This window comes from Rhizopus delemar, genomic scaffold (genome assembly GCF_000149305.1).
Source record: "Rhizopus delemar RA 99-880 supercont3.14 genomic scaffold, whole genome shotgun sequence".
Taxonomy (NCBI): domain Eukaryota; kingdom Fungi; phylum Mucoromycota; class Mucoromycetes; order Mucorales; family Rhizopodaceae; genus Rhizopus; species Rhizopus delemar.
The window spans coordinates 1,038,107-1,051,600 of record NW_027137840.1 but is presented as its reverse complement, the minus strand read 5'-3'; the positions used below and the strand labels follow the sequence as shown (position 1 = coordinate 1,051,600).

The window sequence follows — 13,494 nt, the reverse complement described above, 5'->3', positions numbered from 1 at the left end:
TCCGTTAAAAATTTCATAAAGAATTATGTTAATTTACGGTTAAAAAAGCTTCCAATCTACCTAGAACCCTGTAAATTTCCAACATAGTTATCGCTGTTTTATCTTAAATACAATTTGGGGTAAGCTTGGACTTAATTGATACATTATATATTAACACTCACTTATTGCGCCTTTTATTATTGAATATAAGTTTCGAGTTATTGGTAAGCTTCATGCTATTGATATATTACGTATGTTTTACTTAATATTTGTTTTCTCAAAAGTGTACCAATAATTTTGGAATAAAGTGTACTAACATATCAGCCAATCTGCTAAGAATCTATCCTAATACCGCCCTGAAATTGGTACTGATCCCATTCTTTCAGTTCCGATGACTCGGCTAGAACGTGATCGATATCTGCATTGAGGACTAGGCTGACTACCTGGTAGAAAGTCAAAGCCATGTCCTTATCACCTAAACCTCCTTTTCAAGAAACAGTATTTCATCAGTCGCTTACACAATGCGCCATCGACTACAGATAGCTGCCTCGGTCCTTGATCTTTTGCCTTTCCTGCTGAATCAATTGCCTAAGGAAACCCTTCTGTCCCCCAAGAAAACTATCACTTGGACAGCGCAATGGCTCATTATTTGTATATTACAGCATGAGCTTAATTACTTGGTCCATGAAGAGATTCTAACTATCCCTCTAGAACATGGTATTCAGCTCTTTAAGTGGTTATCCCAAAATCAGTTTCAAGTACTTCAAGTATTGTCCAACGTTTTTTCCTTTCTTCTACATTTTATCTTTATGCCCAAAAGGTGGTTTAATTTTCCTTTTGTTTTATCGATCTGGCTCAGGTAATTCAACGTATTTTCGACACTACGTGCCCCTTTCTCCTTTTTAAATTTTTATAAATAAAAATTTGTTTAATAGTGTATTGCTTATTCACATTTTCCGTGTTACACAACCTATGGCTTTTCGACAACTGAATTACACAAAAGACAAGCAATGTTCTGCGTTGCTCAATGAGCCGTACACACCTATTTTGACAAAAATATAGCATTTCTCTGTTGAACAAATTCGGTAAGCCGGAACCGAAAAAAGGTTCAGGTATCACATTTTGAATTTCCATAAATATCAAAAAGTGAAACCTTTGTCCACTGTCATACATGTGCGTCAGAAGAATCTTTTTGTAAACTTTTTTTAGGCTTGCATTGTTTATCAGTAAAAGAGATGTATGTGTGTGTGTGTTTTTTAGAAAATATTAACACATGCCTGGAAATAAAAATGCGTGACACGAAAATTAATTCTGATTCTTGCCCCCAAAAAAATACTCCTTGCCATGAACATATTCACAAGTTCACAGCTGAAGCAAGTTGAGAATACACAAAACAAATGCATAAGAAAGATTTATGGAGTCCATGATAGATCATCCATTAAAGTGATGACCGACCTGTCTATATTACCATCTATATCAAAACGGGACAGTATCCTGCAAGCACAGCTCTTCTTTCGCTCCCTATATCTACCCGAAGATACGCTGCTCAGTCGTCTACTACCGTATATTCAACGTACTAGAGAACACCGATGGTATCTCCTGCATAGAACCCCGCTTTGGAAAATGGTGTTATTCACTACCGACGACCTCGATACTCGTGTATTTAAGGATACTAAACGGCATTTCTTGCAACAAAATCTGAATCAACGCTAGCAGAACCGAAACTCCAAACTACTTTCTAGCTGTCACCGATCAATCTCCATGGACCCTATACTCTGGTTACCCATGTCTAAATCAGAGCGTAGCCGCTGTATACGCTGGAGGCTAGGCTGGCTCCCTGGTGGCAAGCCTAGGCCATGTTCCAAGCATCCTACACATCGCCTCTCAAAAGCCATGCTATCGACAACTTTACTATGCACCGAAGTTTATTTATACCCAAAACTATAAAAGATTCATTGTCACTCTTATGAATAGGCTCCCGCTACGTCCTTTGGTTCCCTCTGAAGTTGCCCTCTTCTGGTCACTACATGGTCAGGAGCTTCTTATATGGCTACGTCCACTCCTCTAACTTCCTTCCGATTTCTCCCCTCATTCCTTTCCCTTTTACATTTTTTACCCTGAATCCCAAAGGGATTTTTTTTTATCATTAATATCCTAACGGATTGTCTTGGTCCGGGCAGACATTTGTATTTTTTTAATTTTTGCGCTTAATTGGACCTTAAACAACAGATTGCCATGTAATAAATTTAGCGCATGCTGCATACCTTTTTTCTTCTTGCTTCTCAACTCACTTTTTATAATAATAAATATCGCTACCTTTTTACACAAGGATAGGAAAAGAAGCATGTATAGTGATGCAGGAAATGAAGTAGCTATAGTGAAGATGGACGCGGATAATGAAATTTACCCACTCGAAAGCATCACTAATTATAAAAAATACGTGGATCTGAAATTACTCAAAAAACCAGTGAAGCAGGAATGGAAGCTAATATTGATGAAAAGTCTACAGTGGGAAAAAAAAATGTACCACGTCTTTAAGCCCGATATACAGATGCATAAAAAAGGATGTCTTTACTTTTTGGTATATGAACTGAGGCATGTCTGTACGAGCGGCAGCGTTAGAACTCAAGATTGAACCCCGCTGGCTGAAGAAGGGCTAAGATGATCCTGATTCTGATACTGAAATACGTAGATCAAGAGAGAATGGGCGACCTGTTGTACGTCCTGAGAAGCTAAGAGAAGAGCATGCAGCATTTTTGATCAACATGATTAATAAACATCCGTTCCTTGCACTTGATCAAATGATGATTGGCTTGATAGAACAATTTGCAGGACTACAGATTTCCAAAACTGGGTTCTACAGCCTCACTATCGAGAAGACGCATTTTGATTCTATTGATCGAAATTCTCCAGACAAAATCGAGGAAAGATTCAACTGAGTGAAATAATGGATGAATGCTGACTTGGATTTCAGCAGTAATTGTGTGTTCATTGATGAATCAATCTTTCATGTCGACCCGAGACGTGCTTTTGCATGGTCAACAAAGGGGACTCGCATGACAGAAAAGGTATCCAACGTCAGAGCAAAAATCACCACCATCATCAGCATCATTTCTCCGTACGGAGTTGTCCAAGTTTCTGTGAGTTTAATCGAAACATTACTCTTTTAAAAGAAAAAGAAAAACTGCAGATAGCAGCAAAATTGTCACCACAGGAAAAGGTGGAACGGCCACTGGTCATTATTTTAACTTTATCGTGAGCGTTTGGATTTGATGAACGAGTATGAAGAGTCCAAACGTAATCACTCGGTGATGAATAATGCTTCTTTACACAAGCATGAAGACATTACTATGCTCTAGCAAAGTAATTATAAAGATAGTAATACAAATCCAAAAGAATACTTTTTTGTGACTGAACTTTAAGACAATCTTCATTATAAAAAAGAAGTTATTACAAAGTCTGTTATTCATATTCATCTATCAGTTGGTGGGTAAATGAGTAGTTGTGAGCGTAGATACAATAATTGGCAATTTTGATTGAAGAATGACTACTGGGCCGATTATGAAAATTTTAATTCATTGTTTATTATAGATCTTATTGTTTTTTAACTGATCTGGGAAATTTGTTCTCACTTCGTTGAGAATGTTGTATCCACACAACTAATAAAACGATCATTTATGAATAAAATTAGATAGTACGTAATTATAGTTAAACAAGGTCTCTATTAATAAATGTGAGACCTCTGCAATAGCCATCTTTGTCCTATTGTTCCTATCGGTGTTCTAATAACTATATCAGAGCCTGGTTTCAGGAATGATGGTTCAATATGATCTTAATCAGTAATTATTCTTAGATTAATAGTTTATCTATTCAATTGTTTCTTGATTCCTCAAGAAGAAGACATCTAATGCTTATCTACTATATTTCCTTTATCTTCCTACTCATCCCATATCATTACTTTTAACCGATCAATTGAAATAGTGCTAAAAATTCAAACATTCAAAAAGCAAAAATAGCCTCAATTGTTTTTTTTATTAATAAAATATACATAATCTTTAATTTCAAAACTATTATCTTTTTTAGTTTTTGTCTCGTATTTTGTATTTGGCAAAACTCCAGGCATGCGCCAATATTTTTTGAAAAGAGTGTACAATAGATTACAGAAGGGTGAGAGGGGTCCTCTATTTATATTGAGCGTACCAGACGGGTTTTGATGGGGAAAGATAGGATTTATGTGACACAGCGCTTTTACTTTGGGTTCCAGACCTTTCGCTTGTAGTTGGCTTGAAAAGCTTAAAGAATTTATTATACCATTTTGGAAGGCTGTTATCAGAAATGCATTCTTCTATAAAAGAAGTATCTGTTGAAACCAAAGACAATGAGGATGTTGAGGTATCCAAAGAAGATGAAGTTTTACGTGAAGTGAAAGTTACTGTGGACTTGAGATGATACAATTTTTTTTTCAATCTCGTCTTCAACTGTTTTTTCTTCTTTTCTTGATTTATTTTCTCTTCAAGATGCATGTATAGCATCGAAAAACTACCAGGCTTTTCTTGATTATTACTGTTCGAGTTAATACTAACACCATCCGCAGCTCCTCTTGAAGCTAAAATTCTTCGTTTCTTGATGCCCTCTGTAGGTGTTCTTTGATGAGAACAATGAGGGAGTCTTGTGGCAACAGACGAGGCTGTTCTTCGAGAGATACTGCGGCTTTCAGCGGTATAAATTGATAAGTTTGCAGTAGAAGTATTGTCGGCAATCAGCCCTGTGCCAGGATAATCTTGCTCAGCCGTAGGTAAGAAGAAAGAATCATTGTGATATGGAAAAGGCACAATGCGAGGTGATTCAAGAACATGATCTGGGCGGCGATATTTCCTTCTTAGAGATGATGTACTTGAATTGCTAGGTGTAGGTGAGTCAAGAGCTGAGCAGTATCGCGCCAAGGGGGTTTCAAAGGGTTCAGCCAGCTGGACTTTTGAAATGTTTTCTACTGTCAAAAGATACATTTTTTGCTCTTTACTTTGTCTCCTAGGCAGATGCTGTGGATATTTTGTATAGCTGAGGCTTGAAGAAGAACTTAAAGGTGATTGCTTATACATTTACAAAAATATTGGAAAAAAAGGGGGCAAGTAAAGTCAATAATAAATAATAGTTTTTAAGTAAAATAATAATAAAGAAAGTGTCATTTATTCATTTATGAAAAAGAATCTTCCTTTATAAATAAGAAAAAAAAAAGGAATGTAACCATGAAGATAGATAGCCGATCAGTACCGTCATTGACCTTGTTTGCTTGGGGCCCGTGTGCACAGCCATAGCAAGCCTTCAAGAATGTTACACTATCTAAAAAAAGTTTGTGCACATGTAAAATTTACGCCTCACCAACTCTTTTCTTTTTTTTCACGTTGGTCTGATGCCATCTTTCTCTGTATAGTCTTTAAAATAGGTCCCTGCTTCAAAATTCTAGCTTAGCGATATAAAACATTACGTTAATAGATAATTCTATTTTTCTTTAAAAAGAAACACGTGTTTTCCTAACAGTCGCATTTAAGCATGTAAACCCATTAGACGTGTTTATTGTAGAGATAATATTAGCTAAATGACCAATTCTATTTAGTGGTTTTGAATATTTGCTTCTAAATGTATCGCGTTTGTCTTTCTGGCTGTTGTTTCTTACATTACATTATAGTTTTTGATAGTTTTTATGACATTAACAGTAAAACCAATGTACAGTATATTGAGTAACATTAAGTCCAAGACGCTATTGATTTTACTAAAGGGAAGACAAAAAAAGTTCGGAGCAAGCGGATAATCTAGATGGACATAACTCATGAAGCATGATGCTTCTTATTCCAAGGTAACTTTAAAATCTTTTCTTTTGATATAATACTCACTTATAATGTTATTAGTAACAGTAGCAGTGGAAATGAAAATAGACATATATCATTAAACTTTTTATTCTTTTTTTATTGAGTAAAATGATAATTATAAGAAAATTGTTGCCAATTAGATAGTCAATTAGGTTTCGTGAAACAAATGCATTGTTCCTCTAGTTGTAAAGGAACGGTTTTCCGAAGTCTCGGTTTTTATACAATAAGGTGTATTAAGAAATCAATTAATTTCATAAGCATCAACAGTGCAACCACTTTTTTTTTATAACAGCCTACGACTTCAGTAGATGATAATACTTTTCTCCAAATTATATTTGATTCAAATTAACCAGATCATCGAGTCTCTTTTTAACTCCTATTGTATTTTACATTTAAAGGCCCAGACAAAAGATGAAATCATTCTTAGCTAACTAGACAGATTAACAGTGTGGTAAGTGCCACTTTCAACATGGTGAACAACGTTGTACAAACACACCATTGTACTACAAGAACGCTAGAAGAAGTAAAGCTTGCCCAATGAGAAACAATGTCCGTTGGAACATCCATTTTCGTCATTTCCTGATGAATGGAATACTACAAAGGTTGTACGAGTATTGAGTTCTTCGGAACTAGAAGGAAGTACTAAAAATCACTATCCGGCCTGTACACGTACTACTCGTATTCATACTGATTAGATTTCACGTTTTTCATAAGAAAAAGCACTACTATAACCCTAGTGTTTGTTTTTAATGAAAATTTAACATGATATCTCTAGCATCAGGTAGCTTTTATTGCGATCCTAATTTCATTGATAGTGTATTCAATACTTCAGTCTAGAGCCTATAATATATTTTGTTAATATAAGCTTATCATAAAACATAACAGAAACTTTTTGAAGGAAGAAAATATAAAAGCTGAGCACAACAAGTTTGGTTACTGTATTACTGCAAAAAGACATTGGCGAGTCTTGGTAGAAACTATTTTTACTGGACAGGGAAGAAACAAAACCATTTTTTTCTTACAATTAAGCTCTTTTGCTCATCCTAGCAACAAGTGAAGAAGAGTAAAAACGAGAACGAATTAATGGTAATCTAATGACAGATAAAGGTTGTTTCATTAAATGTGATTTTCTGATAAAAACAAAACAGTTGCAAGAAGCGTATATTACTCTCAAGACGCCAAGTAAAAGAATAACCAAGCATAATGTTTTTATAAGAAGTGAACAAACAGAAATCATAAAAAATTCTCAAAGTCATATTTTATCAAACAGGTTTTATTTATGATTTACTAGAATAATATTTTTAGAGCCAACACTTTACATATAGCTTTTACAACCTGCATGAGCATTCATTTTGCCTTAATGCAAGATGTTCCACCTTTTACGTCGAAACTCGATGACTTTTGTACTTCACAAAGCAAAAAATAAAGAATTGTTTTTTTGTATAACAGATTATAATAATCTATACAGTATAACCTTTGTTTAAAATATTCCGTTATATTACCCGGCGATGACAGCCAAAGTATAGTCATTAATGAGGACAGATGAATAAGAGGAAAGGAATTCCATGATAAGGATGAAATAAAAGTGAAGAGTATTTGAACTCTGATTTAAAAAAGTAAATATAGTAGAATGCACACTTGTAGCAAGTGACACTATTCTTTTTGTTCCATCCATTGCATAGCATTTTATCCATTATGACCTTAGCTAGACCTTCAGGTCTATAAGAAAGAAAACATCAAATAACATGATACTTGGATCGATAACAATAGCAAGGTATTCTGTAACAAAAAAAAGATAGACATCAATCGCACAAAGCTTTGTGTGAAATTGAAATTGATAATGTACTCTTTCTTGAAGAACTACAACAATGCTAAAAACAATACAAAGGATTGTAAATTCCATGACATACAGTTCAAAATAACACGACATGTCCATTTCGTAGCCATAATAAGCTCTTTCACATTATTAGATTAACTTTATTGGCCATCGAAATGAAGTGGTAAGAGTGCATCTTGCAGAAAATGGTCTTATGCTTGCATTGAGCGCTGTACATCGACTTTTATTCCCCTTCCTATATGCTTTGCATCGTATGATAATCTCCGGTATACTACACTGTTGATTCTTTTTATATCTATACATATGTATTTTACACTACAAAATCATGGGAAAGACTTTTTCATTCCTTAATCATTGCTTTGAATCACTTCAAAAGATTATATTGCCTCTGTTGATAACGAGAGATCGAAGCAATGAAATCTTTGAAAGACATTGTCAACAAGAAGCTATAATGGATAAAAAATGCGTTAATTCCACATTCTTTTTTCCTCATTGTCTCCCATAACGTCATATTAATTTTCGTAAAGTATTTGTATAAAATTCAAACATAACTAAATAATAATAGTAGAAAAGAAGCCATATAGTTGATCATCTTTGGTAATTTATGTTTAGTAAACCGTACTTTTTTATATGTACTTTTATTTTAAGCTATTCAATCATAAAGGTCATTTAATTTCGCTTTTATATTTAGTTCAATTAAACCGATATATGAATACCATCCTTTCTTCTGTAGTCTTTGTCTCCTTCTTTTTTCCAGATCGTGTTACTTTGTACAGTTTTGGCGATGAGCGTTGCAACTAACAACATATCGGCGACTTAAAAGATCCATGTATAAAAGCCACTGAGTAAGCTTTAATACCTTGATTAAGCAACCAGTGTCTTTTTTGCCATTGCCTAATGACTGACTTATTCAAACCAGAAAACTTCCCTCCACTTCAGAATGATCTTATACTTCGTGTCTCTCGAGGTACAATACATTAAAAATATACTGGCTCTGTCATAACACGGTACCCAATAGGCGAAAAAGTAGAACGTACTCCTATCTGGATTATGAGACAAGCTGGTCGATACCTGCCTGGTAAATAGTAATTCGACGCATGACACGACATTACATCTTACATATTTAATAGAATTTCAAGAAGTCAGAAAGAATCACAGCTTTTTTGAAATTTGTCGTACTCCCGAACTTGCTTGTGAATTGACTCTCCAACCTATTGATCGTTATGGCAAGCTTTTGGACGCATCTATTATTTTCTCGGATATTTTGGTTATTCCTCAAGCTATGGGCTTAGAAGTTCAAATGGTTGCCGGCAAAGGTCCTGTATTCCCTGCACCTCTTGAAACACCAGCAGACTTTTCACGCTTAACTGAAAACGTGAATGTTGAGAAAGAGTTGGGATATGTTTACAAAGCAATCACCTTAACACGTCACAAGTTAGCTGGTCGTGTTCCCTTGTATGGGTTTATTGGTGCTCCTTGGACATTAATGGCTTATATGATTGAAGGAGGTGGAAGCAAAACATTATTTAAAGCAAAGAGTTGGTTATGGAAATATCCCAAAGAATCACATGCTTTATTACAACGTATTGCAGATATTGCTGTTGAGTTTTTAGTTGGACAAGTAAAAGCAGGTGCTCAGGTAAAGGGCTTTAGGAAAAAGATAGAATTGTGTTTCAGCATAAAGAAAAAAAGCTAATAGTATCTTTTAGATGCTTCAAGTTTTTGAATCATGGGGAGGTGAACTTTCTCCTCAAGATTTCAAGGAATATTCCCTTCCATATCTTCGACAAATTTCTACCAAAGTCAAAGAGAGATTGGGTGATGAACAGGTACCAATGACTGTCTTTGCCAAGGGATCTTGGTATGCTCTTGAAGATTTAGCTGAATCAAACTATGAAGTTGTTTCACTCGATTGGACCATTGATCCTTCCTATGCTCGTAAAGTGACAAAAGATAAGGTTGTCTTACAAGGTAACATGGACCCAACTGCCTTGTATGGTGGCTTCGATGCTATTCGTGAGATTGCTACTCGTATGGTTAAAACATTCGGCAAGGATGCCAAGCATATTGGCAACTTGGGACATGGTATTTTACCCACTGTTGACCCTGAAGCATTAAAAGTATACCTCGAGACGGTGCAAAAGGTATCAGCAGAAATCAGAATGTAAAAAAGAAGAAGAGTATAAATATTTATAATACATCATCATCTCTATAATAGCAAAGTAGTTTATTATTTACATTAAATGTACAACCTTAGTTCATTATGGTTTCATACTACTTATTGCTCATTTTCATTTCACATAATGCATACATAATTTCAAAGGAGGGCAGAGTACGATAATATGCACGTTTTGTGTTTATTGCATATGCAAAATGTAAGAAAACAGTTGAATGCGCCATCTTGGTTATACTTGGTAGCTGTTTTGAAAGATTGGGAATAAGGCAAAACACATGTTAGCAATAAATTATGGTAACTGCGTGTTCAGTAAATGAGAAATGTCGTAGTTGATCTCATTTAAAAAGTATATACACGAATTGGCAATGCAAGGTCTACAGATGTAGGCACTATTAGCAAAAGTCCAATGTTTCAAAAGCCAAATCAGAGTAATAAATAAACGAATGTTAAACGCGATTAAAAATATCTTTATATAGTTATTCTTTTCTATTAATAAATTCTATGCCTTTAATAATGCTTTCTATAAAAATGGGAGAGGATTGCTTGTTATTATTGCTGTATGCTTCATACTTTCTAATGTAAGAAGAGTAATATGTATGGTTTCCAATGAACGTAAAACAAGTGTCATTTCTTCCTCTAATAACCACTCCAATGCCTCATCTTTTCTCCTTGAAATTTTAACAACAACAGGAGCAAAGCGCCCACGAAACAGAAACATGCGAGGAAAACAGATGTATAGCCGGGACCGATGGATGTTACCATTGGGTTTGCAGCAATTGTCAAGACACAGGCAATGACCATACGAACCAAGTTTGCGGCTGCTGTGACCGAAGCACCTTGTCCAGAAAGTCCATCTACAAGATAGGCAGAAGTACTTGTCATGATAAGATTCATACCAAAGTTCAAGCAACCGAAGCCAACAATAGGAGCCCATACAACAAAACCTCGTTCAATTGTCCAACCATACAGTAATATACCAAAGGGCATAAAAAAGAAGAAAGCAGGCCAAAGGGTTACCGTCAATCGATCTTCAACAACTTCCTTTCCTCCACGACGCTCACGAGCACGAAGTAACAATCGATCTGATGTATTGCCAGAAACGATAGCACCCAAGAGGTTACCAATACCACCACTAAGGTAACTTAAACCTGAGGTATGAGGTAAGCAAGGTGCATTTAAACAGCATCTAATGATCTATTTGCTTTTACCTGTTTTCCACGAAGTAAACCCATAATGTGCTTCATACAAGTCAGGCGTGATTGTTTCGACTGCAAACATGCTTCCGAAAGCAATACCAGAGGCCAGGGATGCAATGAGAATGAAAGGATGTCTTAACAATAAGAAAGGAGCAATTGGGTTAATGCTCTTCTTTGCTTCTTTGGGACCAGAGGTTTCAGGTGCATTTTTTTTTTCATTCTGGACAACAGTAGAGCCTTCTATACCAGTTTTATTGAGGCCGCTTCCAGCCTTATCGTCAGTATCCTGTGGTATTGTCATGGAATCTGTAGAGGAAGAAAGGGCAGAGACATTGCTAGGCTGAGAAACAGGTAATTCCAAATCAAATTTTGAGTTTATACGATATGTTTCTGGAAAGAAGAAGAAAACAAGTGAAAAAATGAATAGAGCGAAAGCAAAACAAAACCAAAATGTGGCACGCCATGTGAGAGCACTCATAATTAAAAAACCTCCAATAATGGGACCTAACAAGGGACCAAAAAACACACCAAAAAAGTATTTACCAAACGCAGCTCCTCTTTTTTCAATAGGATAGCAATCCTAATATAAAATAAAATAAAAACAAAGCTAGTTAGACGACATAAAAAATTATGGATTGATAATTAAACTTACAGCAACGACACCAGCACCAACTGACTGCCCACAAGAAGCTCCACAAGACTGAACGCAGCGCAAAACGACAAGTCCCCAAATGTTATTTATAAAAGCACATCCAATTGACGCAGCTGCAAAAATAAGCATTGAGAAAAGAAATAGTACTCGTCGGACTTGGTAAAAATCGGATAATGATGCCCAGAACACTGGTGCGATGCCCATTGCCAAAATAAACAAGGCAGCGGTTAAAGTAGTGGCAATTGGTGGTGCATGCAGATCTGAAGTGATGTTTGGTAATCCTATGAAGCTGAATGAATATAAATGATATGTGAATCAATTAAAATTGTACCTGGAAAGTAGATTGTACTAGAAAACCCTGGTGTACAAGCACATAAGGCCAGACAGATCAGAATAATACCTCTTTTCCTTGAACTCAATAGCCTTGGATCTGAGTCAACTGATGGTCTAAGTAATAGCCTTGATTTAAGGACCTTTTTTATTTTTGGTTCGCTTGACATAAAAAAGAAAATCAAAGAAAAAAATAAAAAAAAAAAAAATACAAACAGTAAAGAACGAACGGATCTTGAAAATAATTTGTAATGTTTACTAATCTTGTACTTTGATCTCTTTTTTCTCTTGCACCATTCTTCGGGTGTATGCGAAATGCTGGTATGTTTGAAGCCTTTATGATAACAAAAAAAAACTCTCTCTTTATTAGAAATTAGGCACCGGCCCTCTATAAGTTAGCTTGAATACCTTCTATACATGATCGTAGCATATCGAAGTTTGGTTTTTACCAAAAAAAATTTTTTTTCTTGTTGTTTGATCAGTAACAGCTGTACTACCATGTCCTTGTTGTTATGTACACTTCTTGTTTACTGTATACTATTATTACAGACAACTTTTATAGATGACGTAGTCGATACAACTATAACATTGACGACAATGAAGTTCATTTATCACACGGTCAACTTTTAATTCACACAGATTTCAATCGGCAAGTCCTTTTTCTGAAAGCAAAATGATCTCCGACGAATCTTCAAATATCCTTTATTTGGAAAAATTTATTGAAGTAGATCAAAGCCAGCTCCTTATGCACGTAAAGATAAGCTCCAGAAAATGTATCATAAATAATAGAACCAGTATTATAAACCAAGACCATGATTTGTACTTTTTATCTAAATGGTTTAAAAGTGTCTAGATTTGATGTGGAAATAGAACTTACGCCGTATTATACGCAATTAAATTTCTGAATTACAAAGAAGCTAAAAAGAAGGATAGATAAAGTTCATATTTTGAAGATTAGACTGTTCAAGTTAGCATCGCATTGAACTTTGTCGGGATAGGTTATATGTAAGAAACCAGTTGTAGCATCACTTTAAGTAATAGCGTCTTTGCTAGAACTATAATATTTCTAAAAAAGCTTTTGCTAGGTTTTGAAACTACTTTTGATATTATAAACAAGAGTCAATCCTAATTTGGCTTCAAACAAACAAGACTGACATAATAATGTAAAATAATCTCTTTTTATTCTCAATTTAGGTAGACAGAACTAAAAATCGAGTTACATATACCTTGTTTTTTTTTTACTATTATCTTAAAGGTATAAAAAAAGTTGAGTGGAATAGATGAACTTTAGAAGATGCACATCAAATCCGAAACATTTGTATGCCATTTTGTTGACCAAAGATAATTTAAAATATTATCAAACATGCCTGTTCAAAAAGTATTTAAAAGAATTAGATAATATTGCTTTGAAAATATAGTTGTAAAAAGTAGCTATAAAGCATACTGGTTTGTTTTCC

At 35.0% G+C, this 13,494-nt stretch overlaps 4 protein-coding genes across 4 annotated transcripts; 2 read left to right on the top strand and 2 right to left on the bottom strand.

Annotated features, from left to right (window-relative positions):
• Positions 1-500: 500 nt before the first annotated feature.
• RO3G_14744 (uncharacterized protein) lies at positions 501-1,010 on the top strand (the record flags this gene model as incomplete). The annotated part of the gene is made up of 2 exons (XM_067669328.1): positions 501-746; positions 915-1,010. 2 exons carry the CDS (start codon positions 501-503, stop codon positions 1,008-1,010), a joined length of 342 nt encoding a protein of 113 aa, XP_067525429.1.
• Positions 1,011-4,160: 3,150 nt separating this feature from the next.
• Positions 4,161-4,985, bottom strand: RO3G_14743 (uncharacterized protein; the record flags this gene model as incomplete). The annotated part of the gene is made up of 1 exon (XM_067669327.1): positions 4,161-4,985. The coding sequence occupies one exon, from the start codon at positions 4,983-4,985 to the stop codon at positions 4,161-4,163; it is 825 nt and encodes a 274-aa protein (XP_067525428.1).
• A 3,595-nt stretch (positions 4,986-8,580) lies between these two features.
• Positions 8,581-9,851, top strand: RO3G_14742 (uroporphyrinogen decarboxylase; the record flags this gene model as incomplete). The annotated part of the gene is made up of 4 exons (XM_067669326.1): positions 8,581-8,650; positions 8,702-8,761; positions 8,814-9,322; positions 9,393-9,851. 4 exons carry the CDS (start codon positions 8,581-8,583, stop codon positions 9,849-9,851), a joined length of 1,098 nt encoding a protein of 365 aa, XP_067525427.1.
• Positions 9,852-10,495: 644 nt separating this feature from the next.
• Positions 10,496-11,836, bottom strand: RO3G_14741 (uncharacterized protein; the record flags this gene model as incomplete). The annotated part of the gene is made up of 3 exons (XM_067669325.1): positions 10,496-11,007; positions 11,068-11,635; positions 11,708-11,836. The coding sequence occupies 3 exons, from the start codon at positions 11,834-11,836 to the stop codon at positions 10,496-10,498; spliced, it is 1,209 nt and encodes a 402-aa protein (XP_067525426.1).
• Positions 11,837-13,494: the final 1,658 nt, after the last annotated feature.